The sequence below is a fragment of the Microtus pennsylvanicus genome, chromosome 2 (assembly GCF_037038515.1).
Source record: "Microtus pennsylvanicus isolate mMicPen1 chromosome 2, mMicPen1.hap1, whole genome shotgun sequence".
Lineage (NCBI taxonomy): Eukaryota > Metazoa > Chordata > Mammalia > Rodentia > Cricetidae > Microtus > Microtus pennsylvanicus.
The window spans coordinates 151,572,593-151,588,583 of record NC_134580.1 but is presented as its reverse complement, the minus strand read 5'-3'; the positions used below and the strand labels follow the sequence as shown (position 1 = coordinate 151,588,583).

The window sequence follows — 15,991 nt, the reverse complement described above, 5'->3', positions numbered from 1 at the left end:
TTTTTAACTGAGTTCAAAGAGGCCTTGCTGCTGTTTCTGATATACTCAGAACTTGATAGCATCAGAGACTTCCTGTATGATTGCTTTGACTTATTCCTCACAGAGGAAAGTCCAGGGTTTGCTGGGTGTGTAGCTTACAGGAGGTTCTAGTCTCAATACCCCCTCACCCCCGCATCCCTGTCTCCTGTGAGTGTGTTACTTTGGAACTGTGTCCTGCTGGGCTGGGCTGAGGGCATCTGTAACTCTGATGTGGACGTTAAATTTAAGACAGGTGTGTTACTGTTGCTTCTATAACTTAGGGTTAAAATTTGTTGCTCATCTGAAGCCAAAATTAGTCAAGCTTGACGGGTAGAATTTGCTTTCCCAAAGTTTCAAGAACTTTGATGGATGAGAGACTGTTCTGTACCTGTTGTTGTAAACAGTGCCTGGTCACCTGGGAGAAAGCACAGCCCCTTTGTCTGACCAGAGTAGTATTTCTGTGAAGAATATAGGACCACACTTTTGTGTAGTTTGGGCATTCTGGGGCATCAGTCTGGAGAGACTTGGCCTATGGTGACCTGTGCTCAGAGGCAGGGCCCCAGCACTATGAGCACACAGTGTGTAGACGGAGAAGTGTAAAGGACATGGACTCAAGGGTGTGGGAAGCCTGCACTGGGGGGTGCCTGCCACTTTGTGAATGTAGACAGGGCACCATATTAGGTTCCCACATCTGAGGGAACTGCAGGGCACACATTGGGTCTTTAGCTGTGGCCACTGAACTTGGCTTCACCACTTAGGTTCCTTGTGAAAGGGATGCACCTGGTCTTAGTGTGTTTGTACAGCCAGCCCCTGCCGTCCTGTGCTGGAGAAAGGAGCACTTCCTGATGCCAAGTCTCATTTGTCCCCCAGGAATGGTCCTCGTGCGGAGTGAGAATGGGCAGTTGTTAATGATCCCTCAGCAGGCCCTGGCCCAGATGCAGGCCCATGCCCAGGCCCAACCTCAGAGCACCATGGCACCCCGTCCTGCAACCCCCACAGGTGCTCCACCTGTCCAGATCTCCACCGTGCAGGTGAGTGCGTGCACCATGAGTAGGTTAGTGTGGGGTGGCCCCAGCTCAGCCTGGCTCTCATCCGTTCCCTTCCCTGTACACTGGGAGTATCGCAGGAGTGAAGGTGTGTCTTGTGTGAGTGGACATCGAGGCATACAAGTGTTTTCAGATCAGGCTGGGTATAGTCTCCCGTTCCCCTAGCTGAGTCTATACACTCTCGCTCTTGTGGTCAGTGCTCAGCTTGCTGACTGAGTTGGGTCACAGTAGATAGACACTTGGGTCCGCTGCCTTGGCAGAGCCCTGACCTTTCTCTTGCCACCAGTGGGTTCACCTCTCTGTGTCCGTGTCTTCCTCTGTAAGTGCAGATATGGTAGGTCATGGACTGTTGGGAAGAACCAAGAGCGAGTAGTGGAGCTGAGCGAAGGCCACACAGGGTACTCCACTCTCAAGCCTTGAGGTCCTAGATTTTGATGCCAAGCTGTGTTGTCTGACTGTGCAGTGCCCCCGCCTCCATAGCACTGCAACCCTTTGGGGTCTGTGCCAGCACACTGTTGTATGCTCTGTGTAGCCTTGCCTTTGTTTAGTGCCTCCCCTAGATTGGCAGCTAAAGAGATGGTGGGAGTAATTCTGATCACTCTGAACTCCTCTAGGACTGTCCTGTCCTGTAGACGGCTGTATGTGCCGAGGTAGGCAGGTAGTCCCCCTGGGACTAGCATAGAGACCTCTTTTGAGGTCTGTGGTGTTTGTTTCCCTAATAGGGAGTGTGTGGTCTGTGTGGAAGGTTCTCTGGCAGTGTACTGGCCTTGGCCATCTCACCTTTGCATCTCCTCACGCGACTCTTCTGTGGCATCTCAGGACTTCAGGTGTCCCCATCCCAGTCGACCCCCGTCTTCCCCTTTTCAGCCGTGGCATCTCTTCACTGTCAGTGCGTGCCAGTGTCACTTTAAGAGAGGTGCCACCACTGGGTTTCCCGGTGTCTGCTTTAAAAGACGGCATTTTGTAGACTTGGCTAAAAAGGTCTGTTTTAGGACTTTCTGTGAGGTTTCTGGTCATATATTTTTTTCTTTGGCTTGAATGTTTTGAGCTTAGGATGACTTCTTTGTGGGTAAGTAGTAAGCTGTGGATTACTTGAGTGCACTAGTATGTACTTAGGAGTTTGTGTGTGTGCTTGTGCACACGTGTGTGCATACATGTATGTGTACTTAGGAGTTTGTGTGTGTGCTTGTGCACACGTGTGTGTGCATACATGTATGTGTACTTAGGAGTTTGTGTGTGTGCTTGTGCACACGTGTGTGTGCATACATGTATGTGTACTTAGGAGTTTGTGTGTGTGCTTGTGCACACGTGTGTGTGCATACATGTATGTGTACTTAGGAGTTTGTGTGTGTGCTTGTGCACACGTGTGTGTGCATACATGTATGTGTACTTAGGAGTTTGTGTGTGTGCTTGTGCACACGTGTGTGTGCAGATATGTATGTACTTAGGAGTTTGTGTGTGTGCTTGTGCACACGTGTGTGTGCATACATGTATGTGTACTTAGGAGTTTGTGTGTGTGCTTGTGCACACGTGTGTGTGCATATATGTATGTACTTAGGAGTTTGTGTGTGTGCTTGTGCACACATATGTGTGCATATATGTATGTGTTTCCTACTGTAGCCCATTTTAGATGACTCCTAATTCTTTTTCCAGGCTCCAGGAACACCTATTATTGCACGGCAGGTGACCCCAACTACCATAATTAAGCAAGTGTCTCAGGCCCAGACAACGGTACAGCCCACTACAACCCTACAGCGATCTCCTGGGGTACAGGTAAGGGAATACAGCTTGGCGCATCAGTAGGGCTACCTGACTGGCAGAGCGTGCTTTTGCTTTGATGCAAAGATTGGACTTCAGGACTTTTTATATTGGGTACCATGTTGAATTTGAAGATGTAGGTGCTCAATGAAGAAAGTTTTTCTTTTTCTTCTGTGTTCGAATGTAGCCTACATTCAAAACATTCAAAAGCTTGTTATAAGGTGTAATTAGGAGAGTCACCTCATTAATATTTGACTCAGGGCATCTTTGAGGAAGTAAAGTCTGTGGTAATAAGAGTTTATGTCTGTGATGTGTGGCCCATTACATGCGTATGGATAGTGCTGGTGCTGTATGCAGGTCTTCTCACCTTCCTGTGGCATATTTGTAGGTGAGCTCTGTGTGTGTGTGTGTGTGTTCGCCCTAGTGTTGCTTTCCTAGCAGGGGATAGACCACTCCAGCTTCACACGGCTTCCAGACCACACTGCCCCCCTGTGGCCTGTTGCTGTGATGACAGCACAACCCTAGGAATGTCCATCTTTCACTTCTCCTTACCTTAGCTTTGGAGCTAAGGTATCAGGAGGTAACTCTATTTGGTTTGGGACTTGCTTTGTTTACCACACTGGCGACACACTTGGAATGCTCTTCTTGACTCTGCCTACTGAATGCTAGCTGGGAGTTGTTTGTAAAATAATGTCCTAGGTAGTGGTAGGGGAGAGTATCCTGCAGATACTAGTCATAACCTGATACAGGTTGATGCTTCTGAGATGCAGCTTCTAGCCTATAGAGCCAAGGGGAGGAACTGACATTCCAGGGGCTTCTCCATTGTAGAGATTAAAACAGATATTAAGAGTTGGGGAACGGGCTGGTCAGGGAGGACATACCTGATCAGAGAAGATATAACATAATTGAAGAGATGTACCTGGCAATGGAAGACATTCCTAGTCAGATAAGACAGATCAGAGAGATACTTGGCCTTGGAAGACCTCCTTGGCTGGGGAGGCAAATTTAGATAGGGAAGCCCTCTCTTGTGGGAAGCAGAGCCTCAAGGGCTCCTGTGTTGAGTTTGTGAGCAGTCATCCCATGTAGGGCTCTGGGCTCTGCCATGAAGCGCTTGTCACACTGTGCTTAGGTGATGTGCCCACTTGAATGTGATGCTAGTTGCCATGTTCCTGCCTAAGCCGCACCTCCATTGCAGTGAGAGTCTGAGCTGGGTGATGGGCTACAGGGCAGCCCTACACACGGGCCATTCTAAGCTCATTTTTCTTGGGACTCAGCTCCATTTTCTTTGGTAGCTGTGGGGAGTAAGAACAGCTTGGAGAATAGTTCTGTCCCAGGTTGTGGTAAGCAGCAGAGACATCTGTGTGTTTCAGGAGCTGGCATCTAGGAGACCTGGGGTTTTCTGGGAGGAACTCCTAGTGCTGTCTGCTTCTGATCACAGTGTTCCCTCTTTTGATGAGGAGGGGGCTCTAGAAGGCAGTGAAGCTCATGGTAAGCTGTGTCATGTTCAGTGAGAACAGGTGCCTTGAAGTAGGTAGGTGGGGTCTGCAGTCTGATGAGGTCTGTATCCCTGGGTCCTAGCAGTCAGGTGGGAAATACATTTTAAAGTGAAAACATTGGTAAGAATTGGTGTTCTGGCTGCTCCTGGCTTGTTGAGTCAGCCTCTTGGTTTGTTCCTGACCCTTATCTTCATATGACATTTCATTGGTGGTTTTCAGTCACAAGGGCAATGCATGGTTATGACACGGAGACACTTATCACCCTGAATCCGTTGCCAGATGTAGGGTAACTTGGGGGAGGGTGTAGGAGACCTGGAGTTGAGTCATGCTGGTGCACCTGTGGCTGGAGTACTCTAAGGACTTTCTCTGGTCTAAGGGTGCTGAGGCCTTGCCTTACGCTGCTCCAGAGCTACCCTTGGGTGGCTGTGGGATGCTTACTGCTCTCTGCCTTCAGATGTGGGGTGGGGACGGGACATTGTTAAAAACCTGCAGTGAGGAAATGTGGGCAGCAGATTTATAAATTGAGAGGCACTAATTTAAAAACTGGTAAATATTTCACCATGATTGCTCAAGAAAAGCAGGACTACCAGGAGTGGGACTAAGGGCCAGCGGTTTGGTGTCTGAATCATTTGAAGTCTAGATGCCCATTTGTGTTGTAAATGTTCTTAGGCTTGGCCAGACAGCGCCTTTCCATAGTCAGTGTGGCCACACCAGCAGCTCAGCTCTTGTGTCTCAACTTTTGGCAAGACTCCCTTTTGGAATGCCCAGGATGTTAACCAGGGAGTTGTGGGAAGTGAGACCCTTCCTCTCTGGGTCTCGTGTAGACCCTGTGGGGGTGCTTTGCCTGAAGGTCACAGCTACCTGTTACAGGGCTCTGCACAGATAAAAGGGTTCTGAGGAGTAGCTTCTGAGAGGAGGTTGTTGCTGTGACAGCTCTCAGACTCTGATTCTCAGTGATGGGCTCAAGCTTCAGGTTTACTACAGATCCAAATACAACCCCCTTCATCATCACTGTGGTCCTTAGTTGTGGGTCTGTCATGGGTGCCCTTCTACCTCACATAGCTGCAGGAAGTGTGGACACCCAGCCGTTTGGGCTCCCTACTTCCCCAGAAGCTGTGATGAATTTCCCTTGTGCTCTGAACTCTTCTAGCCTCAGCTGGTTCTGGGTGGTTCTGCACAGACAGCCTCGCTTGGAACGGCCACAGCTGTTCAGACAGGGACACCTCAACGAACAGTCCCTGGGGCCAGCACCACCTCCACAGCTGCCACGGTAAGAACTTCCTTCAGGACCCCTAGGGGTAAAACCAACCCATTGATACTAGTGGGGAAATGGAGCTGGTGCACACAGGAGCTCACAAGCCAACTGACAGTACTGGTGGCATAGAGGGGACCTGTGTCAAGTCCTTTATGGGGTGACCCGAGGGACCCTGAGTATCTTGCTTGGGATCTGGGACCCCACAGATGCCTGTGGAAGCCACACATGTAGCTGCTGAACACTTGTGGTCTGGGCATCAGTGTGTCTGTCTGCTTTTACTCCACAGCTTTTCCTTTATGAACCTGGTGCTTTGGACAAGTCGGGGTCATACTTTGGAACTTCTTTTTGTGTTCTTTGACAAGTACTTTTAGCCATTTACGGAGCTGCTTGGGACTTAGTCTGCCATGCACATTGGGCAGCAGCCTCTGCTCCTGAAATGAGGGCTTAGTCTTGGCAGATGCATCCTTCCCTAGAAGGGGGTTTCTCTTGGTGGCCCTTAAAGTAGCTGATTGCCCTTCTGAGAAGCTTCTAGCTTGTGCAAGAGGTAACATGCTTCTTGAGAGAGGTTTAAATGCTAAGTTTACGTGTCTTTCAGACTAGTACACCTTTCACTGCAGTGATGAGATCTCCTATAACTTATACCTTTTCATTTTAATACAGGAAACTATGGAAAATGTGAAGAAATGTAAAAGTTTTCTATCAACATTAATAAAACTGGCTTCTTCTGGTAAACAGTCCACGGAGACGGCGGCAAATGTGAAAGAATTAGTACAAAACTTGCTGGTAAGAAGCTCAGGTGAAACTCTCTGCCTTAGAGCATGGTATGTGACCTGCAGCCCATGCTCGGCCAGCCAGGGTGACCTGGGTGGGCAGATGAGAGCTTGTGGAAGATCCTGGAGAAGGAGAGGTGTGTACAGCTGTCAGGGTGTGTGGTTGCTGGCTTGAGTGCTCTGGGGACTGGGCTGAGACCCCAACATTCCTACTATACTTAGATGAGTCACCTGAGGAGACGCAGCACTAAAGAAGGGCTTGCAGGACTGGACCCCGTAGCAGGAGTGTGCACCTGACAGCCAGTGATGCTAAGGGGGTTCCCTGCCTTCTCTTCTCTAAAGGCAACAGGGAGGGTCCTTAACTCCAGTTTATAGGCAGGTGGTCTGTGCTGCACCTGCCCCAGCTGCCCTTGCTACTTCCTCTTCCCACACCTTGAGAATTCAGTGCTGGTTTCTAAAAGAAGCTTTTGTGCTGATGTGCAGGACTGACCTCTCCCATTGGCTGGTGCTCCCGTCTCCTTGTCCATGGACATTTTATTTTAGCAACTTGCTGTAGTCAGGGTTTGAACTGGGCTCCTTGCTTCGTACTGCAATGAACTTTGTCCCTCCTAACCTATAGCACTTACATCCTTGATCTTTGAGAGTGTGCGATTTCTACTGCTCGGGTTTGTTGGTTCAGCCTTGCACTCCTGATCCTTTTCCTCCCTGAGGAGTTTTCAGGCCAGGCAGGGGTGACCCACTCTGCTCTGATGCCTGTGAGGCCCCGTCCTTATCCAGTGCTGTCTTCTCCACTTGCTGGTCCTGTTCATTCTTTTGCTCTATCCAGCTGTCCACAAGGTGCTACACTTTGATCAGGACACTGGGCCTCCTAGCTTATTCTTACATGACCTCTTTGTGGCCTTGGGTTTCACATCAGTCAGACTAGGGCCCAGCTGCTCATGGTACACGCCATTCCCAGGATCAGAAATATTGCCAGCCTGCATATTTTCTCTTACACACTTCTGCCCTGCTCAGTGAGGCTGACCGACACTGTGTGCTCTGGTGTCACCACTGGCATCTTCTTCCCTGCCAGTTATGTTACTCTCAGGACATAGTTTGCTGTCACAGCCCTGTCCTCAACAGTTTACCATTTCTCCCTGTAGCACAATTAACAAAAACCCAGAGACAGAAATTGGGCTTTAGCCTGAAGGTCAGAAAAGCAAAACAGCCAGCCACTGGCTCTTAATGCTACCTCAGTCTGAAAATGGTTTTGAAAAGAAGAAAATGAAATTAAAAAAAAAAAGAAATGTTTTGAAAGAAAAAAAGGGGGGTAGAGATATGATAGGGTAAAAAGGTGGATTAAGTGAATCTACTTTTAAAAAGCAACTCCTAGTTTTGAATGTTTTATATTGGATTGGATTTTTATATCAAATTTTGTATATATACAAATTTGAGATTAATTTTGTTAGAATATACTGTACATCTATTTCTACTCTTGTTCAAAATACTGCATCTATACATTTGTAGTCCTTGAAAATTATTATTACCAACTGTTTAGGATAATAAGGAAATGCAGGTTAGTAGTTAATCTATTATATTCAAACTTGGAGTCACATTAGGTATGTTTTCAAGGTCAAACAAAGATATATTTTAGATAGACAGGTCATCTTCAAACACTTTAGAGATCTACAGAATATGGCATTTAAGATGTTTTAATAACATAGGCTCTTTTTTATGACAGTGAAACATGTCTGCTCCTGGCAGCACCAATCTACTTTAGAGAAGATGATGGACATTGAAGAAACTCCACATGGAATTTACTTTCTTTGTGGCAAAAGTAAACCAGTGGTCAAGCGCTTGCATTGACTGCTACCAGTATGCTGTCCTAATTGGACAAGCAGAAAATAAAAGAAAATGACTGCCACACATTGACAATTCAAGGAGGGACAGCCCTACAGAGTATCCTACTTCACAGAAAAGTCTGTTGGTTGTGCAAGGCCAGTAGGCTGAAGATAGATGTCCCAACATTGCAGGAACTTTGGGTGACTGTCCAGGCAGCCAGCTGTTTCTGTCATTTCTCACATTTTTTGGAACTCGCTTTCTTGCACATCCTGCTTACTCAGTTAATATTATTTCCCTCTTGGGTCTCTGAGAGAGTTGAAGATTAGATAGTTATAATTTATCAGATGCAGAAAGCAAGTTAGGATAGTGAATTAGGTATAGGACTCTGGACTCACCAAGATAGGATAAATATGAAGTATTTTCTCAGAATTTGTTAATGCAAATGGACTAGACATTGTTGATGTACTTATTGCCTGTATATATTGTATATAGTCATTGTACTTATTATATATAGTTTTCTTGTATTAGTTATAGCCTTTTTAAATTTTAGACCAAAAGGGGAAATGTAGTGATATTTCATTTATATTTTAATAAGTAAAGCTTGCCTGAGGATCAGAGAGTAAAACAGCCCCACTGATCAGCCTTACAGACCAGGCAGTGGTAATACACACATTTAATCCCAGTAGCCACACTAGTTTGCCATAGAAACTGGGCGGTAGTGGTGCACACCTTTAATCCCAGCCCTAGAGAGGAATATAAGACAGGAGGAGACAGTTCTCAGACACAGTCTCATTCTGAGGATTCCTGGAACAGGATCACCATTTCATACTGAGGTAGAGATAAGAGCCAGTAGCTAGTTGTTTTACTCTCTGATCTTCAGGCAAGCTTTATTTATTAAAATACAAATGAAAGCCGGGCGATGGTGGCGCACGCCTTTAATCCCAGCACTCGGGAGGCAGAGGCAGGCGGATCTCTGTGAGTTCGAGACCAGCCTGGTCTACAGAGCTAGTTCCAGGACAGGCTCCAAAGCCACAGAGAAACCCAGTCTCGAAAAACCAAAAAAAAAAAAAAAATACAAATGAAATACTGCTATATCTCTGCCTGTGACTGTCTTCCCCAGGTTTTTTAAGCCCTGGATGGACGTTACAGTAGTCGGTGGTGCCCCTCTGCATAGTAGCATGGACTCTGCCCCACTTCAGGAGTCTAGTCCACGCAGAAAGCTAGTCCAGCTCTCATCTGTCTTATGGGGTTTTCCAGCCTTCACACTGAGTCTCCAGATGTCTAACACAACCACGTGTACCTTGCTTGTGGACTCTAAGGCTTCCCCTTTGGTGCTGCATGGGCGCCAGTCTCTTTGTCAGGTGCTCTACTCCCTGAAGAGGCTGGGCTAAAGTGTTGCCTTTGGCACTCTGACAACTTGTTTGTTTCCTAACAAAATGCCCGGCACTGGGTAGGTGCCTGGTATCCCAAAGTGAAAACATATTGAATGAGAAACCTGTGGGAGGGTGGAGATGTGAATCAGTAACTGACCAGCTAGACTCATGTTCACCAGCTGCTGTCAGGGTCCAAGGGGACGCCAGACATGAGTGTACCTAGGGTGTGCAGCAACACACAGACACATGGTCTGTTGTCAGAAGGGCCAGAGCAGTGTGATGCTGAGGTTTAGGGTGTGTGGCATGAAATTGTGTGAAGATGTGTCACAGCCGTGCCAACGTGGTTAATTTTGCAGGATGGGAAAATCGAAGCAGAAGATTTCACTAGCAGGTTATATCGAGAACTGAACTCTTCACCTCAACCTTACCTTGTGCCTTTCCTGAAGGTAAGGAACAGCTTATGCTACAGCAGTGTAGTGCAGTTGGGTAGGATGTCACATGCCACCTGAGTTGGCTGAAACAGCATGTGAGGTTTTCTGTTCAGAACAGGCTTTCTTGAAGCGGAGCCCCCAGTTGCAGCTCTGGCACACTCTGGTGTAGGACCAGAGCTCCTTGTGGGGATGGGTTTACTTACAGAGTAAGCTTGGGAACCCTGACAGTATTGGTGCCTCTTTGGAGATGCATTTTGTTCTGAAATTCATTTTAGTCAGATTTTGTTAAGAAAATCCTGTTCAGTAAGTGTGGAGTTGAGTGACAGTCAGGGATTAGTACTTGACACTGTCTGTAGAATGCTTATAGAAGTATTAGCCAAAGACTTTTTTGAAGGTTTATGCTTTTACAACAGTAGAAGCACTTGTGCTCCAGCTGTGCCTAACCCCACATGTCTGTCTGTCCTCAGAGGAGCTTACCTGCCTTGAGACAGCTGACCCCAGACTCTGCGGCCTTCATCCAGCAGAGCCAGCAGCAGCAACCACCTGCCTCACAGGCCACGACTGCACTCACGGCTGTGGTGCTGAGCAGCTCGGTGCAGCGCACAGCTGGGAAAACGGCTGCCTCGGTGACCAGCGCCCTCCAGCCCCCAGTCATCAGCCTCACGCAGCCCACACAGGTTGGCGTTGGCAAGCAGGCACCGCCCACACCACTGGTATGAAGGCGCGAGCCTGGCATGGTGCTCTTGCCAGCCGCCATGCCACTTAACTCAGCAGCCCTGGCTCGGAGCCTCTTTCTGGAAAGAGCAGGCAAGGAAGCTCCTGCTGGAAAGGCGTGTGGTTGTTCTCTTAAGTAACTGAAATGTGAGCTGGAGGTTGAGGCCACAACTTTGTATTATACTTTTCAGAGAATGATGTGCACTTGTTGGCTCACTTACTGGCAGGCTCCTCACCTTGTTGTTGGGGTTCCTGTACAGGAATGCAGTGTGCTTAGTGAGCCTCTTAGGAGGATGCTCTCTGGACTTTGAGTGATGCCCAGATGTTCAGACCATTGGGGTTGGGGTTGGAGGAGGGTCGGTCAGGCCTTTGCCTTTGGGGTAGAGCCTGCTGGTGGGAATATTGTAGTCTGGACGATGTTTGGGGAGCTGAGGGCTGCTGGCAGGTGGGTATGGCTTTGTCTGCTTTGGATTTTTTGACGGGGCAGGACGACTTTTTGCTGTGATTGCATTCAGAGTGTACTCCTGCCACGAACAGCACAGGCTCACCACATCTAGAAAGGTGAAGTTCAGAAGGGGGCTGGCTACGTAGTGTAATGTTGTAGAGCATTTATTTATGGGGTCTTAGGTTTAGTTTCCAGCTCTGGGTGGTGGTGGAGGAAGGGGGTTGTGATTGTACCAATGCAGCTTAACCATGAGCAGTGGCTGGGGGTACAGTGCTGTATGGGGGGTGCTGAGGAGGCCGGACTCCTCGGGGTGCTGGTTCCTCCCTCTGCTAGCTCGTGCCTTTGTCTTCTCTCTCTTAGTAGTGAGGAAGACACGGTGGACAGCAGGCTCAAGGCCCCACACGAGTAGGGTTTCTCACTGGGACAGGGATTACTGTGTCCTTTGCTTTCACATAGTTTAAGTAGGGAGCTGTGCTACTGAGCAGTCAGCACATTGATTTACCTAGCGGGCAGTTCTGGGAGGACTCACTCTCCTCTGAGGGCTGGCCTCTGTCCTTGAGTGTCAGGGTTCCAGCAGACCTTTCTGTGGTGTTGGCTGTAACTGTCAGATTGGTACAGCCTAGAATCTTATCTGGGAAGAGAGTTCTTAATGAGGGTTATCTAGATCAGAATGGCCTCGAGGCATCTTTATGGGGGTTGTTTTGATTTTTGGTTGATATGGGAAGATCCATATGTGGGTTTCACTGCTTCCTAGTGAAGAAAACCAGCTGAACAGAAGGGAGTGGTCAGGCAACACACTATTTTTTTTCTCTCTTGACTATGAATGTGGTGTGACTAGTTGTCTCTGTTTCTGCCTTTGTGACTTCCCTGCAGTGGTAGACTGTGACCTGGAACTGTAAGCCAAATAAATCTTTCTCCATCAGTTGCTCTGGTCAGGTGTTTGGTCGCAGCATTGGAAATGAAGCTAGAGCAGTGCTGTTCTTTTTCAGAGATGTGAGCAGAGCAGTGGTGTGCTCAGTAACCTGGCCATTGCTCTGTGCTGTCCTGATCCACCCCAAACTCTGCTTGTGCCTGTGTGTGTACAGTAGGTCAGCTTTGTGCAAGCCTGTAGAGGTGGGCTTTTCCTGTGTTTGCAGTTAGTGTCTGTCTTCTCAGTGGAAACCCAGCCTGAACTGCCCTGGGCTTGTCCTGAGCTGTGAGAGCCATGTTTTGTTGCAGAAACAGCTCTGGGGCAGGCCTCAGCCTCAGTCCCTTGCAAGGTTCTGTTCCACCAAAAATACACCCTCTACCTTTTTTTTTTTTTAAAGCAGAGTTGGGGTTCAAATCTAGAAGGGCTTCAGACTCCTATGCAGACACCGTACTTTTCTGTTACACCATCAGCCACACAAAAAGTGTCCTTTACAAAAACTATAATTCTTACTGGAAAGTTCCTAGCACAGATTTATGATCATGTTCTCAGTGGCTTCCTGTGAGCCGTGCCCAGAGCACAGCCAGTGCCGTGGGCTCTTGGAGCCTGTTGTAAGCCTTGCACAATATGGCAGGATGGCAGAGCTGAGCCAGCCCTGAGGTCTAAGCATGGTTCAGAGAATGATGAGGGGGATAGTCTGTGTTGCCAGAGGACCAAGTTTAGGGCAGGACTTGGAGACTCATCTTCATGCCTATGAAAAATCACCTGGTCCTACAGAAAATTTAAAATGTAAATAAGTCACTTGAGTGTGGCCACCAGGACGGGGTCTGAGCTCAGTAGTCTTGCTTTGCTGCTGGAGGATCCGGGGCAGTCCTAAGTGTCATGTGCTCCATATCCTTGCTCCGCTGTAGCCTTCGTCTCAGTCTTTCGAAGCTGTGTGTAGAGGGTTATTATAGGGCTGTTGAACCGGGCTTTTAGATCTGGAATGAGATGTATATCCAACTTTCCTGGAGCTTCTGACAGGGCAAGGTTGGGGCAGGGCTGATGAAGCAAATAGCTGGCTTCATGGGTCAGTGTGGTGGCCTCTGGGTGTGTGTGTGTGCTCATGCACTATGTGACTGTGCCCCAGGTGATCCAGCAGCCCCCGAAGCCTGGAGCCTTGATCCGGCCCCCGCAGGTGACCTTGACGCAGACACCCATGGTCGCATTGCGGCAGCCTCACAACCGGATCATGCTCACCACACCACAGCAGATCCAACTGAACCAGCTGCAGCCAGGTGAGGCCCCTGCTGCTGCCACCCAGGACCGGCTGCTTCCACCCAGGGCTGACTAGTCTCGGAAATGGCCAGTTGTGGGATAGTATTTGATTTCATTTAATCATTGTGATAAAATTCATGTAACAGACAACTCAACATTTAAAAAATGATTTTATGCACACCACTCAGTGACATTTATGAGGTTATGCAACCACTGCCCTTGTCAATGTGGTTTTTAAATTAACCTGAATTACATATGATTGCCCCTGTTAGTATCTGTGAGGTCACAGACCTGGCTGTTTTTCTCCCTTTCCTAGCAATGAGGCCACGGTGCCTGCAGCTCTCACGCCCTCTCACACCTGTGCTAGTGGTCTGCATGCTCTCACCACCCCAGTCTTCCCTCCTCTGCCTAGAGTTGACAGAAAGTATGCTGTGCAGTAGTAGCCTTATAGCACCTCCCTCTGGAGCTGCAGGACTCCCAGTGCCCCCTCAGGCACATAGGCTAGTCTAGGTCGTGTGGTAGAAGCATTGTTCCCACTCAGAAACCCGCTTTGTCCTTGTGGTTTCTTCTCTCCCTTCCAGGCCCCATTAAGCTTCCTTTGGAGTTGCTCTGCCTCTTCAAGGCCTGACCATGGCTCCTCCCAATAAAGTTCCTTCTGAAGTATAATTCTCTATCAGTTCCTTTCCACTGTATTTAGGCCTTTAGATTATAATGGTACACGCCCCCCCCCCCCCCAGGCCTTTAGCTTATAACGGTACACGCTCCCCCGTAGACCTTTAGATTAGAACGGTACAGAACCCTCATTAGACCTTTAGATTACAACGGTACCTGCCCCCCCATACCTTTAGATTATAACGGTACACGCCCCCCTTAGACCTTTAGATTATAACAGCACCTGCCCCCCGTAGACCTTTAGATTATAACGGTACACGCCCCCCATAGACGTTTAGATTATAACGGTACACGCCCCCTTAGACCTTTAGATTATAACAGCACATGCCCCCCGTAGACCTTTAGATTATAACGGTACACGCCCCCCATAGACGTTTAGATTATAACGGTACATGCCCTCCTTAGACCTTTAGATTATAACGGTACACGCCCCCCTTAGAACTTTAGATTATAACGGTACATGCCCCCCTTAGACCTTTAGATTATAACGGTACACGCCCCCCATAGACGTTTAGATTATAACGGTACATGCCCTCCTTAGAACTTTAGATTATAACGGTACATGCCCCCCTTAGACCTTTAGATTGTACCCTTACACTTGCGTGTCCCTAAGGCAGCCTCACTGATTTTCCCTGGCCCTGAATTCCTGGGCTCCAGTAATTCTGCTTCAGTCTCCTAGTTGAACAGTCTGCCTAGTGTTCGTCTCTGCCAGAAATCGCTCCTGTACTTAAGAGTTGAGGGAGCCTAGCAGTGATGGTGCTTGCCTTTAGTCTCAGCACTCAGGAGGCAGAGGCAGGCGGATCTCTATGAGTTGAGGGCCAGCCTGGTCTACAAGAGCTAGTTCCAGGACAGGCTCCAAAGCTGTAGCGAAATCCTGACTTGAAAAACCAAAAGCCAAAACAAAACAAAAATCACACAACAACATTATTATTCTTGTTTCGTGTGTATGGTTGTTTTGTCTTTGTGTGTGTCTGTGTACTGTGTGTGTGTCCCGTGTCCTTGAAGGCCAGAAGAGGGTGTTGGATCCCCTGGAGCTGTTGTCAGCCACTTTGTGGGTGCTAGGAATCGAACCTAGGCCTCTGGAAGAAGAAGGGCTCTTAACCACTGAGCCACCTCTCCCTCCCTCCATGCTGCTTGATCTTAGCAGGTGTTGTATATGTAGCCATAGCTGCTTGGAGTTTATATGTGCAAGGGTCCTGTCATGTCTAGAAAACACTGTTTCCTGGCAGTCTTCCACAGTCTCTCATTTCTGCAGTCTTTCCACCCCCTCCTTCTATGATGCTCCCTGAACCTTGAAGGGAGGGGGTGTGGTGCTACAGTCTCTTATTCTCTGCACTTTGAACAGTTGTGACTGTGTGTGTGTGTGCAGTGTGTGCAGGTGCGTACAGTGTGTACAGTAGCGTACAGTGTTTGTACAGTGTGTGCACAGGTGTACAGTGTGCAGGTGCGTACAGTGTGCGTACAGGTGCGTACAGTGTGTGCAGGTGCATACAGTGTACAGGTGCATACAGTATGTGTACAGGTGCGTACAGTGTTTGTACAGTGTGCACAGGTGCGTACAGGTGCATACAGTGTGTGCAGGTGCATACAGTGTACAGGTGCATACAGTATGTGTACAGGTGCGTACAGTGTTTGTACAGTGTGTGCACAGGTGCGTACAGGTGCATACAGTGTGTGCAGGTGTGTACAGTGTGCGTACAGGTGCATACAGTGTGTGCAGGTGCGTACAGTGTGTGTGCAGGTGCGTACAGTGTACAGTGTGTGCACAGGTGCGTACAGGTGCATACAGTATGTGTGCAGGCGTGTACAGTGTGTGTGCACAGGTATGTACAGGTGCATACAGTGTGTGTACGGGTGTGCACAGTGTGTACAGGCGTGTGCATTGTGTATACAGGTGTATACAGTGTACGCTGTGTGTGCAGTGTGTACAGTGCACAGTGTGTACAGTGTTGTAGAGGTGTGTGCCGTGTGTACACAGGTACGTACAGTGTGTGCAGGTGCATACAGTGTGTACACAGGTGTATACAG

General features: G+C 48.4%; 1 protein-coding gene across 3 annotated transcripts in view; it reads left to right on the top strand.

The window, feature by feature from the left end:
• Positions 1 to 15,991, top strand: part of Taf4 (TATA-box binding protein associated factor 4) — a 63,646-nt gene that overhangs the window by 36,031 nt on the left and 11,624 nt on the right. For 2 of the 3 annotated variants that reach the window (XM_075963287.1, XM_075963285.1), the window contains 7 exons: positions 889 to 1,049; positions 2,718 to 2,837; positions 5,469 to 5,588; positions 6,234 to 6,356; positions 9,894 to 9,983; positions 10,436 to 10,681; positions 13,164 to 13,311. In XM_075963287.1, coding sequence (XP_075819402.1) covers positions 889 to 1,049; positions 2,718 to 2,837; positions 5,469 to 5,588; positions 6,234 to 6,356; positions 9,894 to 9,983; positions 10,436 to 10,681; positions 13,164 to 13,311 — 1,008 coding nt within the window. The remainder of the gene's footprint in view (positions 1 to 888; positions 1,050 to 2,717; positions 2,838 to 5,468; positions 5,589 to 6,233; positions 6,357 to 9,893; positions 9,984 to 10,435; positions 10,682 to 13,163; positions 13,312 to 15,991) is intronic. The other variant, XM_075963286.1, reaches the window with a different exon arrangement.